The sequence below is a fragment of the Corvus cornix genome, chromosome 10 (assembly GCF_000738735.6).
Source record: "Corvus cornix cornix isolate S_Up_H32 chromosome 10, ASM73873v5, whole genome shotgun sequence".
Lineage (NCBI taxonomy): Eukaryota > Metazoa > Chordata > Aves > Passeriformes > Corvidae > Corvus > Corvus cornix.
The window spans coordinates 2,852,797-2,866,441 of NC_046340.1; the positions used below are offsets into that span (position 1 = coordinate 2,852,797).

Genomic DNA, 13,645 nt, shown 5'->3' on the forward strand with positions numbered 1-13,645 from the left:
GCGAGGCTCAAGGAGCGCGGGGCGGGCCCGGCACCGGCGCCGCCCGCAGCCTCCCGGGCACTCGGGGAGCGCTGACTGCCGACACTTGTGCCGCTCCGCAGCCGCCGCCAGGATGAACAGGGGCATCTTGCACACGCTTAAAACCAAAAAAGAAGTAAGTTTGCCCGAGGGGTCGGGGCTGTGGTACCCGCCTGCGGGGAGGGATGCGGAGGGCTCGGGCAGCTGCACCGTGGGTGCCACTTGATTACCCGAGGAAGTGGGACCCGCGTTAAGGTTCATGTATTAAAAGTGAGGTGTGGAGAAGGGTGATATAGAGGTAAAAGTGAAATTCACGTATTAAAAGTGAGGTGCTGTAAAGAGTAATATAGAGGTAATGTACATGAGCAGGTAATCCCCTCCTTAGTTCTGTGTAACCCTTGCTCCCCCTGCTCGTGGGTCTGTAACCAGGACATAAGTTCAGCTCTTTTCTCTATTTTATCTTTCAGCTTATTCCCCTGGCTGGAATAATTTCCTTCGCAGCAATTGGGGCGTTCTCTTTTTGTGTCCATTCCCTATTCCGCAAATCTGATGTCATGTAAGCAAAAACTTACTGCTTAGAGCTCACCCTAACCTTTTCTTATTCAACCAAGTATCTGACCATCATGTTTTACACCATAAAAAAAAGTACGCCAGGTGCATGTTCCAGAGTATTGGTAAGGATTGAAGTATCTGCAGATTGTAAATAGTGAAGAAATTAATTAATTTGGAGTGTAGTCCAGGTTATTTCCTAACTTTTGATTTAATAATTATGTTTTTTCTTTGATTTAGGTATTAGAAGTCTGAAATGTTCTAATCAAGAATTTCATATAATCACATAGGTAGATGAGATGCACATATTTTACAACCAGGCTATTGGGTTGTATATAAGAAGAGCATTTGATAGTATTAACTTAAGATAGTGTTCCAATGGCTTGGCTAATAATTGGAGCCAAATCCTGTACTCTTCAAGCTTTGGGGAATTTATTTATTTATTTTAAAGTGATTGGAATAGGCATTTTAACTGTCAGGGTAAAAGTCCCCTTACTTTGTGTCTTTATTCAGTTTTGATTTTTCAGCTTGCTTCCCTCACAATGATATGTGAACAGTGCTGGCTTGCTTGGTGCTTTGGAAACTGCAAACAAAGCAAGCCACGCTGATTCCTACCCAGATTTCAAAACAGAGTATCCAAACCTGTGAACTTGTGTTTTAGGGAACTCCTTGCTTAAGTGAATAGCTCTATTGACAATAGGCTGCTCATATGAAAATACATGCAAGGACACACCTTAAAACATAATACCTGTTTTATCTCCTTTTAAAGCATTCACAAGATTGGCAGCCCAGAACCATGGGAGACTATTGATCCTGCCAAGCCTCAGAAGGTAATTTTTATGTATAATATATGTATAAATAGCATAAATTTCCAACATAATGAATCACTTCTTTTAAATGTCTAAGAACTAGCAAAATATGAATGAGGAAACAAGTGTAAAGCTGATGTATATCTAGTTAAAAGTAGAAACAAATGCTTCATTCATTACTTTATGTCTTCACTGTATTACCTAATGATAGGATTCAGCTGTTACACTGTAGGTCTGATCTTGAATTTATGCCGAACTTCTGGGTGCTCTCCTATGTCCATTCCCACCCCAAACATCCATTTACTCAATTCCATTGATAACAGTGGAAATTTGGAGCATAGAGGAAGTGCTGTTTACCCTTACCTTTTTCCTGAATTACAGAATTGAGTAAGAATGTTTGAGTACTGCAGCCTGAAGGAAAAATATCATAATTTAATAGAGCAGCTAGGATAAGGAAAAACAAAATTGGCATTATTACTTAATTAATATCCAAGTGATTTTGTTCAAAAAATTATTATCTTATCAGTTGCACATTTCTGAAAGGAAAATGTAAAACCACGAGAACTTCTTCATCAATAAGATGATGTATGATATGGGGGGATGTGGGAGTGGAGTAAATGCTCACTGAGATTTTGCTAACTTTCATATTTTCCATTTCTTCCAGCTGGTAACAATCAATCAGAAGTGGCAGCCTATAGAAGAGCTGGAAAAGGTCAAAAAGCTTACGAAGTGAGAAGTTTCTGTTGCCTCAAAAAGGTACCCTATGAATCTAGTGGAATCACTTCTGCACAAACTTGACTACTGAAATCAGTGTGCGGAAATGCTTCTGCTACATTTTTAGGGTCTCCCTACATTTTTTTGGACTCTGGATGAGGAGTTTCATGTTGCTTTAGAAGCTGGCATACAGCATCCAAATAGTCCAAAAATCTGACTCAAAATATTAATTTTTAATAGGCATTTGATGTAAATTGTTGAATATTCAGATGGTGGTTATGGATTGAAAAAGCCTTCACAGTTTTTGTAGAATTTCAGGGTTTGTTTCAAAATACATTTGTTTTCTCATTTTATTCATTTTTCGTAAAATAAATTCTGAATTTATACATTTCATATAAATTGCCCAAAAGCCTTTCTAAATTGGGATTCCTGGTGTTTCAATGCTATATAGAGAGCAAAGTCATAGCCAGAGGATGTCTCTGTATGGCAGCATATGTGTTCATAAAGTACCCTTGCATTCCTTGTCTGTATTAGATGTGGTGACAGTTTAAGTCAAAACTAATGTTCTGCTTCAAATGCTGAAACTTACCCACTGAGGAATCCAAGAGGTTATTTAAAGGTGGATTTGAGACTGCAGATTTAGAACCTAAAAACCTAAGAGTTAAGTGTGGCTAGAAGGGAAATGAAAATAAGGTAATTTCTGTTGTATTTAAATGTTGCTCATTATTAAATTTTTTTAAGTTACTAGAATTAGAAAACTTGCATTATCCAAAACGACACAGTGTTAATTTCTTCTTTTTGTGCGAGGTTGGTTGAGTGTGAGCTCCAACATACTGCACAGTTAACAATATTTTTTTTCAATTTAAAGATTTTTACCTGCTGTTAGGAATATCTCCTTTATCAAATAAAAACTAATAGATTGAAATTAGAAATGATTCTGTGAAGAGACAATTCCTCTTTAAGTTTCTGTGTGTTGCTTGTGGATTGGCCAGGGAAAGAATGTAATAGGCAGACTCCCAGTAAATTAATGAGATAATAGATGCATCCAATGGCAGAACAGTCCTTTTGTAGATATTTTCTGGATGTGCCCTCTTCTGAGCAGTCTCCCAATCTATTCCACATTTCCTTTACAATGGATGTTCAGAATTCATATTACTTTCTGTGAGGAAGAAAGCAAAAGTGAAACAACTGCTAATTGGAAAAAGTCCCCTTAAATGAGTAATAATCAAGTGCTTTAGGTTACTCTGCTGCAGCAATGACAAGCTTAAGTTAGAAAAGCTGTCTCCTGAATTCTCAGATAGTTTGGCTTCAGAAGCTTTATGTTTTCTTCCACCAAGGAAAAAAAAATAGTTTAAATGTTGCACAAATATTTGTTTATCAAGTAAGGATGACTCAGCATTTATGTTTTAGAGTGAGAGTAACTACTAGTCTTCAGAATAAGTCCTTAGCTTTCATTTTAAGGAATGACATTCCAAGAAGATTGGATAGCATAGAACCACAAAAATACAGTGCTCTGAGGAATACAAGCTTTAAGGATTTTAAAACAGAAAACATTTTAAAATACTTCTCTGTATTTCCATATTTCTGCTGGACTGTACCTAAAACAAAGTGCTGTGCTCTGAGTTGGTGCATTAATTTAATGAGTTTGTTCTTCAGTAAGTCACTTGTTTGGTCTGCAAATACTGTGACCTAAGTATCTGTCCACATTGAGGAAATAAGTGTAAGTAATTTTTAGTTAATTTTTGTATTTAGCCACATTTCAGTGATGTTTCCAGTAGCACAGTAAGCAGTGTGATTGCTATCAGTCACAGGTTGTTGTTTCTCTTATGCTGTCCTGAAGCATAACAGCTCTGGTAATAAACTGTTTTGCTTTGTTAGCTGTTCTGTTTTTCTTTATTAATATAGATTTTTTGGGGGACGATTTTCACACAATGTAAGAAATCAAAATATTTTTCTGCAGTTCAAGAAGATTATGAATATTGTTAAAGTTCTTGGGGGTTTGTGTGATCTCTGTGTCATCGCAGACAGTGCATCTGTCTCCTGCAGAGAGGAGGATTTTTGTTTAAAAGTAGAGTACACCAAGGGCAATTACTGCATCTCCCTGCTCAGCTTCTCAATATAAATCTATAAAACAATATACACATTATTTCCTTATTCCACAAACAGTAAAGATTCAGTTGGCTGAATTTTATGAGCTGATGTTTATGAGAACAGTAAGAGTTCGCTGATCTGTGCTATGCAAACCCATGAGTTTTTATTCCATGAACAATTTAGAGGGTATTGAAACAATTCAACAACTTTCTTGTTTCTCCCCATTTGTCTCCTACTCCACTTTGTTCTTGGTTTTGGTTTGGGTTTTCTGGTTGGTTTTGGCTTTTTTTTTTGTTAACAGTGACCATCTTTGCTCATTCTAATTAGTACGTTTCCATGGAACTATATCACTTCTGAATTTCATATTACCTACAAAGTTTAATAAAAATGCTCACTAGCTTGTTTGAGTTTAAATATAGGTTAGAAACCATTAGAAATGTGTTTTAGTAGTTATAATCACTATTAGAAATGCATCATTAGAATCTATGGCCATGCTTTTCTAACTTTTCTAAGTAGTCTATTTGTAAATAGCTTTCTGGAAGAACAGAAGACTAGAAGGTTGCTTTTTGCAGTGTCCATACAATGAATTACTAGTTTTGGTATTACAATAGTGCTTCAAGGCCTTAAAACTGCAGATCTTGTGGTGGTGTAGTTATCAGAGAGCTGTGTTGAGTTTTTTGGTTTCTTTGCGTGTGATAGCCCCAGTATCAGCATTTCTCCTTCTGACCCCCTGCATTTCTCTGCCACAAGGTGCTATTAGTGTAGTTCTGCACTCTCTGGTTATTTCACTGGTGTGCGAGCTTTCTGCAAAAATAGTAACTTACAGAGGGGCCTGATGCAACTGTTGAAGGAAGTGGTTCATCCTGCAGTTGTCTGCCTCACTACAGAGGGTGGTTGAACCTAGGACTAGCTGTGGAAAACAAACAAGAGTAATGGGAATGATTCACTGAATCCAGCCAATATTTGGTGTTGGACACTTCCCAAAAAAGCTTTCAGATTAAACAAACAAGGCACAGTTTTCATTTGCTGTCTGAAGCCTTTGCTGTCCAGACATCCCTGCCATACAGGAGCACACAGACAATGAAATCCCATAAAAAGTGTAACTGAAATAGAAATAAAAGCAATACTGCTGGCCCAGCCTTGGGCACTGTGGTTGGACATGGTGAGTGTTGCCCTTCAGGTGCTGATGTTAACAGGGAGCAGGCAGCTTGTTTGCCCAAAGCTCTCTCCATCGGGAAGTAGCCATCACAGTAATGGCACCTGCAAGGCCGTGAGCTGACACCGTGTCCAAAGCACGTTCGCCTGCGCACCTCGCCCTGACCAAAGATCACACACCCTCACCACGGCTGTACCAACCCTATTTATGCTGGACCTTGCCCAGATGAACAAGGGATTTGGTTTCATTATCTTTTACTTTCAGATAATTTTGTTGTGCATACATTCTGACCAGAGAAATTACTGGAGAGGTGCTGCCCTTCTTCGGGGCTCACCCAGGACGTGTGAGGGCCCCTCACAGCATGGGGTGCCCAGGGCCTGGGACAAATTTCACTCTAAAGAGTGAGAGCTGTGCTGCAGCATCACCACAGTGCCTGTGTGGGGACTGAGGGCCATGTGAACAAGGTGTAACAGTGGGGGTGGCAGGCCCCTGGTTGGGAGCCCAAGAGACCGTTTGTCTGGGTCTCAGGATATAGGCCAGTACTGGCCTTCACTGCCAGGTTACCAAATAAATTTAAATAAACCCTCGTCTCTTAGCAATGGGGGCATGAAAAAGGGTTTGGTTTGGTGTTGGTTTTCACGTTGTTTAAGACTTCCAAGGTTTGGCCTGGTGCATCAGGCCAGCTCCGTGGCCTCCATTCGGGGGTTGTGACACTGCACAGGCTGTGTCCAGAATCCTTGGAGGTGTCCTGGCTGTCCTGGCTGGTGGCTCTGTGTGTGGAGCCCCATGAACAGGCTGGGCTGTGCAGCAGCAGCAGTGACAGCCAGGGCTGGGGTGCTGGGCTGGCAGGCGTGCTCCTGTCCTGGCTGGCAGTACCATTTCTGCTGCTCATGGCCAAGATTTGACAGTGTGTAATGTTTCCTAAAAGGTCTGTATAAATAATTTAGGCTTCATCATGCAACATTTTTAAGATAAAGCAAGTCACTTTTGTGACCTTCTTTCCATAGGTTTAAAAAGTACTTGTGAACATCTGTTAAAATTCAGATACATGTGCTTCCACTTTTATTGGCTGTCAAGCAGTAGAAAAATCACTTCAACTTGAAATATTTGATATAGAATATTTCTAGACTCTGGTATGACTTGCTTGCTGCCACTCATATCCTCCTCCCTATTTTCTATTGAGACTCATTTCTTTTTTCACTTGTTGGCACATATTTTCTTCTTGCCAAATCTCTTTCTGTCTCACCCATCAAAACAAACACATCAGAAAAACTTAGATTTTTCTTGGCCTAATTTATTTCTACTATTACTACTGTTTATTGGTGTACCTGCACTGTGTTCTAGAAAGTTACACGTCTAATGAGTAGATCAAAATATAGTTAGGCTGGTGGTTTAAACTAAGAAATTAAGCAGAGAAGGCCCTGCTTGTAATGTTTGCTTTCCTTCTCCCTCTTTCCTCTTCTGCTTTGCTTTATTTATGCTGATGGATTGTAATAAATGCATCATGGGGGAAAAAAAGAGGAGCCTTACTAATAACAATAAGGATACATAGATTGTAAACATTTCAAGAAGAAATCTCTATATTTTCATTATATGTATAAATAACAAAAGTGCTTTAAAATTCTTTCCATTTTTTAAAAAAATGAAGCACAAATAATAAGCATGCATTATCTTTCAGTAGACTCACATAAAAACATTTGCAGTTTTTCTTTTAATTTGTTGACAAATTAACACTATGTTGGCATGTAGGGTCCATTCCACTGAAAGCTCTCTCTAAATTATGCTGCTGCAGAAAAATAAAGGCCATATCAGCTAATAATATTATGGGAGGTTCTTGCTCACCCACTTCTATCTAGATAACTTTTGTTTTGAGTAGGGGCTGTTCTGTAACTGAAATTCTGCTCATCTGGTTGTTTCTTTGCAGGTAAATGGTAAAACAATTTGTTCGCGTTGTGTAACTCCAAACCTGAAGTGGTCTGGCAGTTTTTAATCCTAAGCACTATAAATCATCGTGATTCCTGTGGCATGGCAGACTGATAGTGCCAGTCCAGGCAGAAACTGCTTTTTTTCATTTGTGTATTTTCTGAGTAATTAGAAGACATAGTTTCTGTAAGTTCAAACTCCCTTAGCGCTCACTCAGGCAGATTTGCTGACTTCACTGACCCCAAGTGTTGCTGAAGTGGGGGAGGGAGATGATAGCTCTTGGACTTGGAACTTGTATCACAGCCGTTGATTTTATAATCTGAATTCCCTGCTGAAGGGCATGGGAATTCTGCACAGACATTGCTGTTACCAGAGGATGGTAAACTGAGGATCTAGAGACTCTGGAGGATAAGTCATTAGGATACAGCATCAAAATTAGACTCTGGGGACCAGAGCTCTGTAGCAATCCTGTCAGCATTGCCTAAATCATGAAAGCATGCAGTCACGAGGTAGAGCTGCCTGCATCCCACTTCTCAGTTACAGTTCTGTAGAAGTCTTTGCTTTTCAAGCCATTTTGTATCATTTTACTCATTTGTACAGTATTTGGCACAAGACCAGTCTGTTCTGGTGCTCCATAGGTGGACTGTGGGCTCGAGGGCTGCATCAGCCTTTTGCACAGAGCTGTATTTTATCTTCAGAAAGTACTGGTGCATGGTGTGAGGTGTAAATGAGGAACACTTACCTCCCCGCTAGATTATAACAGAGACTGTCAACAGCACAGTGTTAGTGAAAACTGGAGTTCTTTCCCTTCCTGTTTCAGTATTGTATCCTATGTGAATTTTTTGTTGCAAGGTTCTGTATTAGCTGAGAGGTCAGAAAGCCACACAAGTCTGAAAAACTTCTTGCATATAAATAAATTAGTTCAAGCTTTGCAAAACTATCACATTCTTGATCTCCTTTTGGGTGTCACTTCTTTAATTGAATTAAATGTATTTCCAGTAGGCAGGTAACTAATAAACACCATCCTTTATCTGATGCTGCTGCTGCACAAACAAGGAAGTAAATGCAAAAAGTCCTGATCCCTGATAGTAACAGAAAAATCTTATCAGTTTGCCAAAGAAAAGCAAAGTCATCCACTGCTGATAAATCACATATTCACTGCATTAAAACAAATGGAAAGGTGGGGTTTTATTGAAGCTGTTAAAACGGTTTCATTTAATGATGCATCTTTGCCTTCTGAGGTGACTCCTAAAATTCAGTAAAGCCTAAGTATTTTTGAAGACACTTAGCACTATGCTGCCTGTGCTGTTAGCATTATTAAATATGTTAGCATTATGCTGCCATTACTGTGTTTAGTTTTCTTCTTGGGAATGCTTTGAATGAAACGTTATCGTCAGAAAAAATTAATTTGTCTTCAAGACTGCGGTATCCACCTTACAAAAGCAGAAATCCGCAGCACAATCCTAGTCATAATGATTTGCAGTTCTGGTCATTGCCAAACTTGTGGTCATATTTCCAGCGTTACAATAGCATGTTGTACAAAGTAGATGAAGAAACATTAGTTTGAAGTTAGGTGAATGTTTTTATACTGATTTCAGGGAGGCATGGAGTTAATACAGTAAAAATTGTAGTGGTTGTGTTTATGTACTAGTACATGATTTTTGAAAATTCTCTCTTAAGAAAAGTTAAAACATTTAAGAACTGGGCATGTCTCTGCTCAAGCTCCTGTGTTTCTATTAGTTCAAAGAGGAAGCTTTTGCACTACACAAAACAGGGTGTTACAAGGAAGTTTGTGTTTGAGCATATACTGTTGAGAGTGTCACTTCTCAGTAGGTGTAAAGGGCATAGGTGTACACCCTCTACGGTAAACAAAAATTACCATCAAAGTCATAGATGGATTCCCTCAATAAAGAACCAAAAAGAACCTTCCTATCTGCTTCTAGAAATCCTCACAGTTGTGTGGCTGGCCGTGCCACAGGTGTAACATGCATTCCTTAAGGAATAGTACAGCACAGGGGTATTGCTGTAGCTGCAATACATTTGTTGAAGAAAAGTGTAATCAGTTTTAAACAAGCAAAAAGTAAGATAAGTTCTTTACTTACTGAGCTTTTTTCTTCTTCACTAAACAGATAAAGTCTGGCAACCCAACAAAGAAGGGAGATGGGGGCAACACTCCAATTTTCTTTTTTTCATGCAGTAATGAAAGTTTGTGGTATAAGCTAGACAGGTAAAACATACCTTGTTTAAGAGAAAAATGACTGTAAAACCATCAGATGTCTTAGTTGAACTAAGTTGAACCGCACAACAGATCAATTAATGCTGCAGTCTGTAAAGGAAATTGGTGTTGGACCACCACAGATACAGTATGAGTCATACTTGGTTGCATGGTAATGTAATGGAGTCTAATGTTTCCCAGTTGCTATCTGCAGAACCCACATGATCTGGCTTTATGTTTTCTCCCCTCCTTCCTTTTTTTGCACATGAACACACCTTGTATCATAAACAAGATATGAACTCTTAAAAAATAAAAAAAATTAAAAAAAAAAAAATCCAGGCAAACAACCCTGCAGTATGAATACCTCTACTTAGCCATAGCAGGTGGTGGGCTAATTGTTGAGATTTAATTTTGTTATTACTCCACCTCCATGAGCAGCTTCCTTCTAGCTCTGACAGATAAAATTAGGAATTGCCTCTTCTCTTGATCCTCTCCTCAGAGAATCTCAAATGTAGTAAGTCTGTGGAGGAAAAATACTCTGCTTTCATTGCTGCTTTACAAAGACACTTTATTAATAGAGTTAACGTAACGAGATATCCTGCATAGCTATTCACAAGTGAGCATATCTAAAACATATCTTCATTTACAGCTAACTACCCATGAACCTTTAACTTTTGATAAGCAGAGAGTTACTTTCCTTTGAATTTTCTATTCTATGACTTGAACTTCGCTCTGTGGCAAGTTGAGGAAGCTAGGTTGCTTGAAAACCATCCTCACTGAGTCCATCTAGGTTCTATTTAAAGCAAATAGAAAGAAAGAAACCAGTGTGTAACTGGTTGGGTAATTTCTGTTTCCAGTTTAAGGTGTGTGCAAAAGCTTAGAAAATACAGAATTGCTTAATAGCTTGAAGAAATGAAAGAAGACTTTACTGGAAGGAAGTTGTGGTTCTGAGTTCATCAGCCCGTCATCTGAATTTTCTCTCTCTGAAGTCTGTTCAACTAAATCCAAAACCACCACTGTACTAGCAATTGCAGTGTGTAAACATAACAATATTTGACATTTATAATTGTACCTGCTTACTTTAAAACAAAATTTTTTCCCTCACTTTATGTTTTTGATTGAAAGTGTCCTCTGATTCTTCACAAAAAAAGCAGAGTCAGCAATGCTTCAGATGGCAGCATCTGTTGTCTTGGAAACATGAATTCAGCACCCCAAAGAAGGAATACTTGTTTTCATAGAAACAAAGGGCTTGCTTGATAACTTACCTTGTTTGCATTTAATCTGTTCTAATTACATTTCAGGTATCTGTAGCCTCAACTAATTTCTACTCATATGATTTTTTTATTAGATGTTTCTAACTGGAGGAAGGCACTGGAGCATGTATTTTATGGTGTTTACCCGTATATGCCTTCAAGAAGTATCTAAACTCCTTCCCGGTAATAGATTAGCCAATCTGTGCTAGGTATGTGCTTTTCCTTATTGCATCCATGATAACGTTAAATCCCCCTCTGCTATTTTCAGGAAAAAAATAAGAAGGTTTGGTGGGGGCGTATTTTAGGTTCGGGGGTGTTTTGGAGTGTTTGCTGTTTCTTTACTTACTAATAAGACATTTCTAGAATGTGTAACAAATTATATTCCCTTGCCCGCGGCAAGTCCCCCTGGCCCTCCCCAGCGCCCAGCTGTTTGTTAACGCTGGGAACGGTGCGCCATCGTCTGGAGAAGTCGGGAACGGCCTGGAAGGCTCCCAGGTGAGGGGAGTCCTTGTCTGTACAGGTGTGTCAGGCTTGTTCCCACAGGGGGCTTGGAAACGAGAAATCAGTAAAAAAAAGGCAGAATATTTGTATGCTACACTGAACTATGGATCATCATCTTAACTATGAAAATGTTTGTTTACGGTGTTTATCTCAAAAATTCTGTTTTGAATTTAAAAGGCCAGATACTAGACTAAGGTAACTGGTTTTACTAGTTCACATTTCATCAGTTTATTTAGGGGTTTATTAAATAATTTCTTTGTGTGTGCTTTGGGAAAAAGAAATAGGAAGATTGCAGGGACTTGGATGCTCTTAATGCACCTATGATAAAAGCAAATTTTTAGTCTGCTTGCCATCTGGGTCCTTTTATTTATTCATCAGCTGAACTAAAAATCCTGTGTACATCAGTACTTAGTTTACTATGTAAAACAATGCAAAACACACTCTGGACAGACAGCACTGACTGGTTTCACATACCCTCATGTACTGGCTGATAATGGTCCTGGAGAACCAACTTACCTTTTTACAATCTATAATAATAAGGCAATCATGAAGCAGTCATCTTAAGGATGAAATTATACTTTAACTTATGAAATGGCTTTTTTCCCCTACACAAATTGATGCCATAAAAGGTGTAAATCTTCATAGCTGTAATAAAAGCAGTTATTTTGTACTGCATATTTAGTACCGGTCGCTTTCAAACTGTGTGATACTGAGAAAAAACAATGGAGAAAAGGAAAGTAGAGATAAAAGAGCAAAAATTCTCAAAAGACCAAATATAATTATGGGGATACCATCATTTTACAGCTGTACACATAGAAGGCAGCTATACATGTGTTTGAAGAGCAGATTGCTGTGGAGGCTGCAGAGCAGTAAATGGAAAGGATCCATATTTATTCTAGTAGTTTCCAAAGTTGTGTCAGGTATTTCAGAGAATGAAGGAGCATGTAGGGTCCTTCCTAGGGCATTCAGCTGTGGAAAATGGAATAAGAAGAGTAGAACAGAGCAGGATTTGCAAGCTCCAGAGCACAGAGACTGCCAGTGCCCAGCACAATTTGTTACAGAGGGGAGGATGGCGTGAAACTGGAAAGGGAATTAAGGGTGGAGAATGTGGAGGACATTTATCTTTTTTTTATGGTAGAAAGGGAATATAGAGGCTTTTAGATCAGGTGTTTCCTATGAATTAGCAACTTGGTGGCTGAAGGCTTTTTTTAAAATCTATCAATCAAAGAGGAAATGACCAGGCAAGGGCAAGCCTGTGGAGAGGACAGAATATGGCAAGAAAACAGAGAGGGAAGCTGAGAGCAGTGGCACAATGCAAAGAGCTGGTAAAACATGCCACTGCTGTGCTAACTGCTGCAAAAATTGAATGTGCTTGGAGCAACCAGCAAGAAAAAAAGACCCTGGCAATGCCAGTTTGGATGGATAGAGGGAAATGAGCTGGATATTTCCAGGGGATTGTCCCCTATGCTTGAGATCCCAAGGGAACTTGTGCTCTGGCAATGGATTAGTTTATTGGACTAGGAAGCTGCTGCAGTATGTACCGTGTCTTTTACCCAACTACCCGTCTTTGTTTATTACACTCTTGTAGTTATTTGTAGAGAGAAATGATGCTTTAACAGCCCTGCCCTGTGCAGTGCAGTGCAGTGTCCTCATGAGATCCCACCAAAATACCTGAACAAAATTCTTGCCACTCATTACTTGATGGGTGTCTTTTGGGTTTTTTGGTTCTGTGTCAGAAAATTACTTTTAAATGCCAGCCTACTGCTTTTCTGAGTCATTCTGCCACTTGGGAGTGATTCTGCAAGAAGTAGCAGATACGTACAGTAGTAAGATAATTGAAGACCAGATTCAAGTATGGCATTTTAAATGGTAATTCTGCTAGTGAAGAAAGAAATGCTGCTGGTATTGAAAAGACAAAATGGCAACACAATTAAAAACAAAGACCAAAACACATAATTGAGCAAGGAAAACATTCAGAAACAAAATATGTTTCTGATAATTTTCTTCTTAGGATAAGAACACTTCAGAAAGAAAGAGTGGGATGTGGGGGTTTGCAGTCTACTCATATGAAAATGTTTTATTGACTCATATGAGTAGGTTGTCATCAAAACTGTATCTGTGCTTCAGAAAAGGATGGGTGACAATCACAGATTTAGAAAGGAAAAACCTTCTCCCAATGTGGACTTTCAGAAGTGGCAGAATTTTCTTGGGATTTCATCTGTTCAATCAGCAAGAGCATTCCAGCACAGCTCTGGAAACCAGGGATACTAGTTGTGGAAACCTGCTCAGATCTTTCAAGTCTTTTGCTGAGAAAGAAGTCCTGTCAAGTATATGCATTTTCATTTCAAGCAGAGGATTTGTTAGAAGGAAAAGAATACTGTACGAGTGTGTAAACTATCTTAGCCACATGAAATAG

General features: G+C 38.9%; 1 protein-coding gene across 1 annotated transcript; it reads left to right on the top strand.

Moving 5' to 3' along the window:
* Positions 1–3,967, top strand: C10H15orf48 (chromosome 10 C15orf48 homolog). Its single transcript, XM_010391138.4, has 4 exons — positions 1–154; positions 486–574; positions 1,337–1,397; positions 2,041–3,967. Exons 1-4 carry the CDS (start codon positions 113–115, stop codon positions 2,107–2,109), a joined length of 261 nt encoding a protein of 86 aa, XP_010389440.1. The 5' UTR covers positions 1–112; the 3' UTR covers positions 2,110–3,967.
* Positions 3,968–13,645: the final 9,678 nt, after the last annotated feature.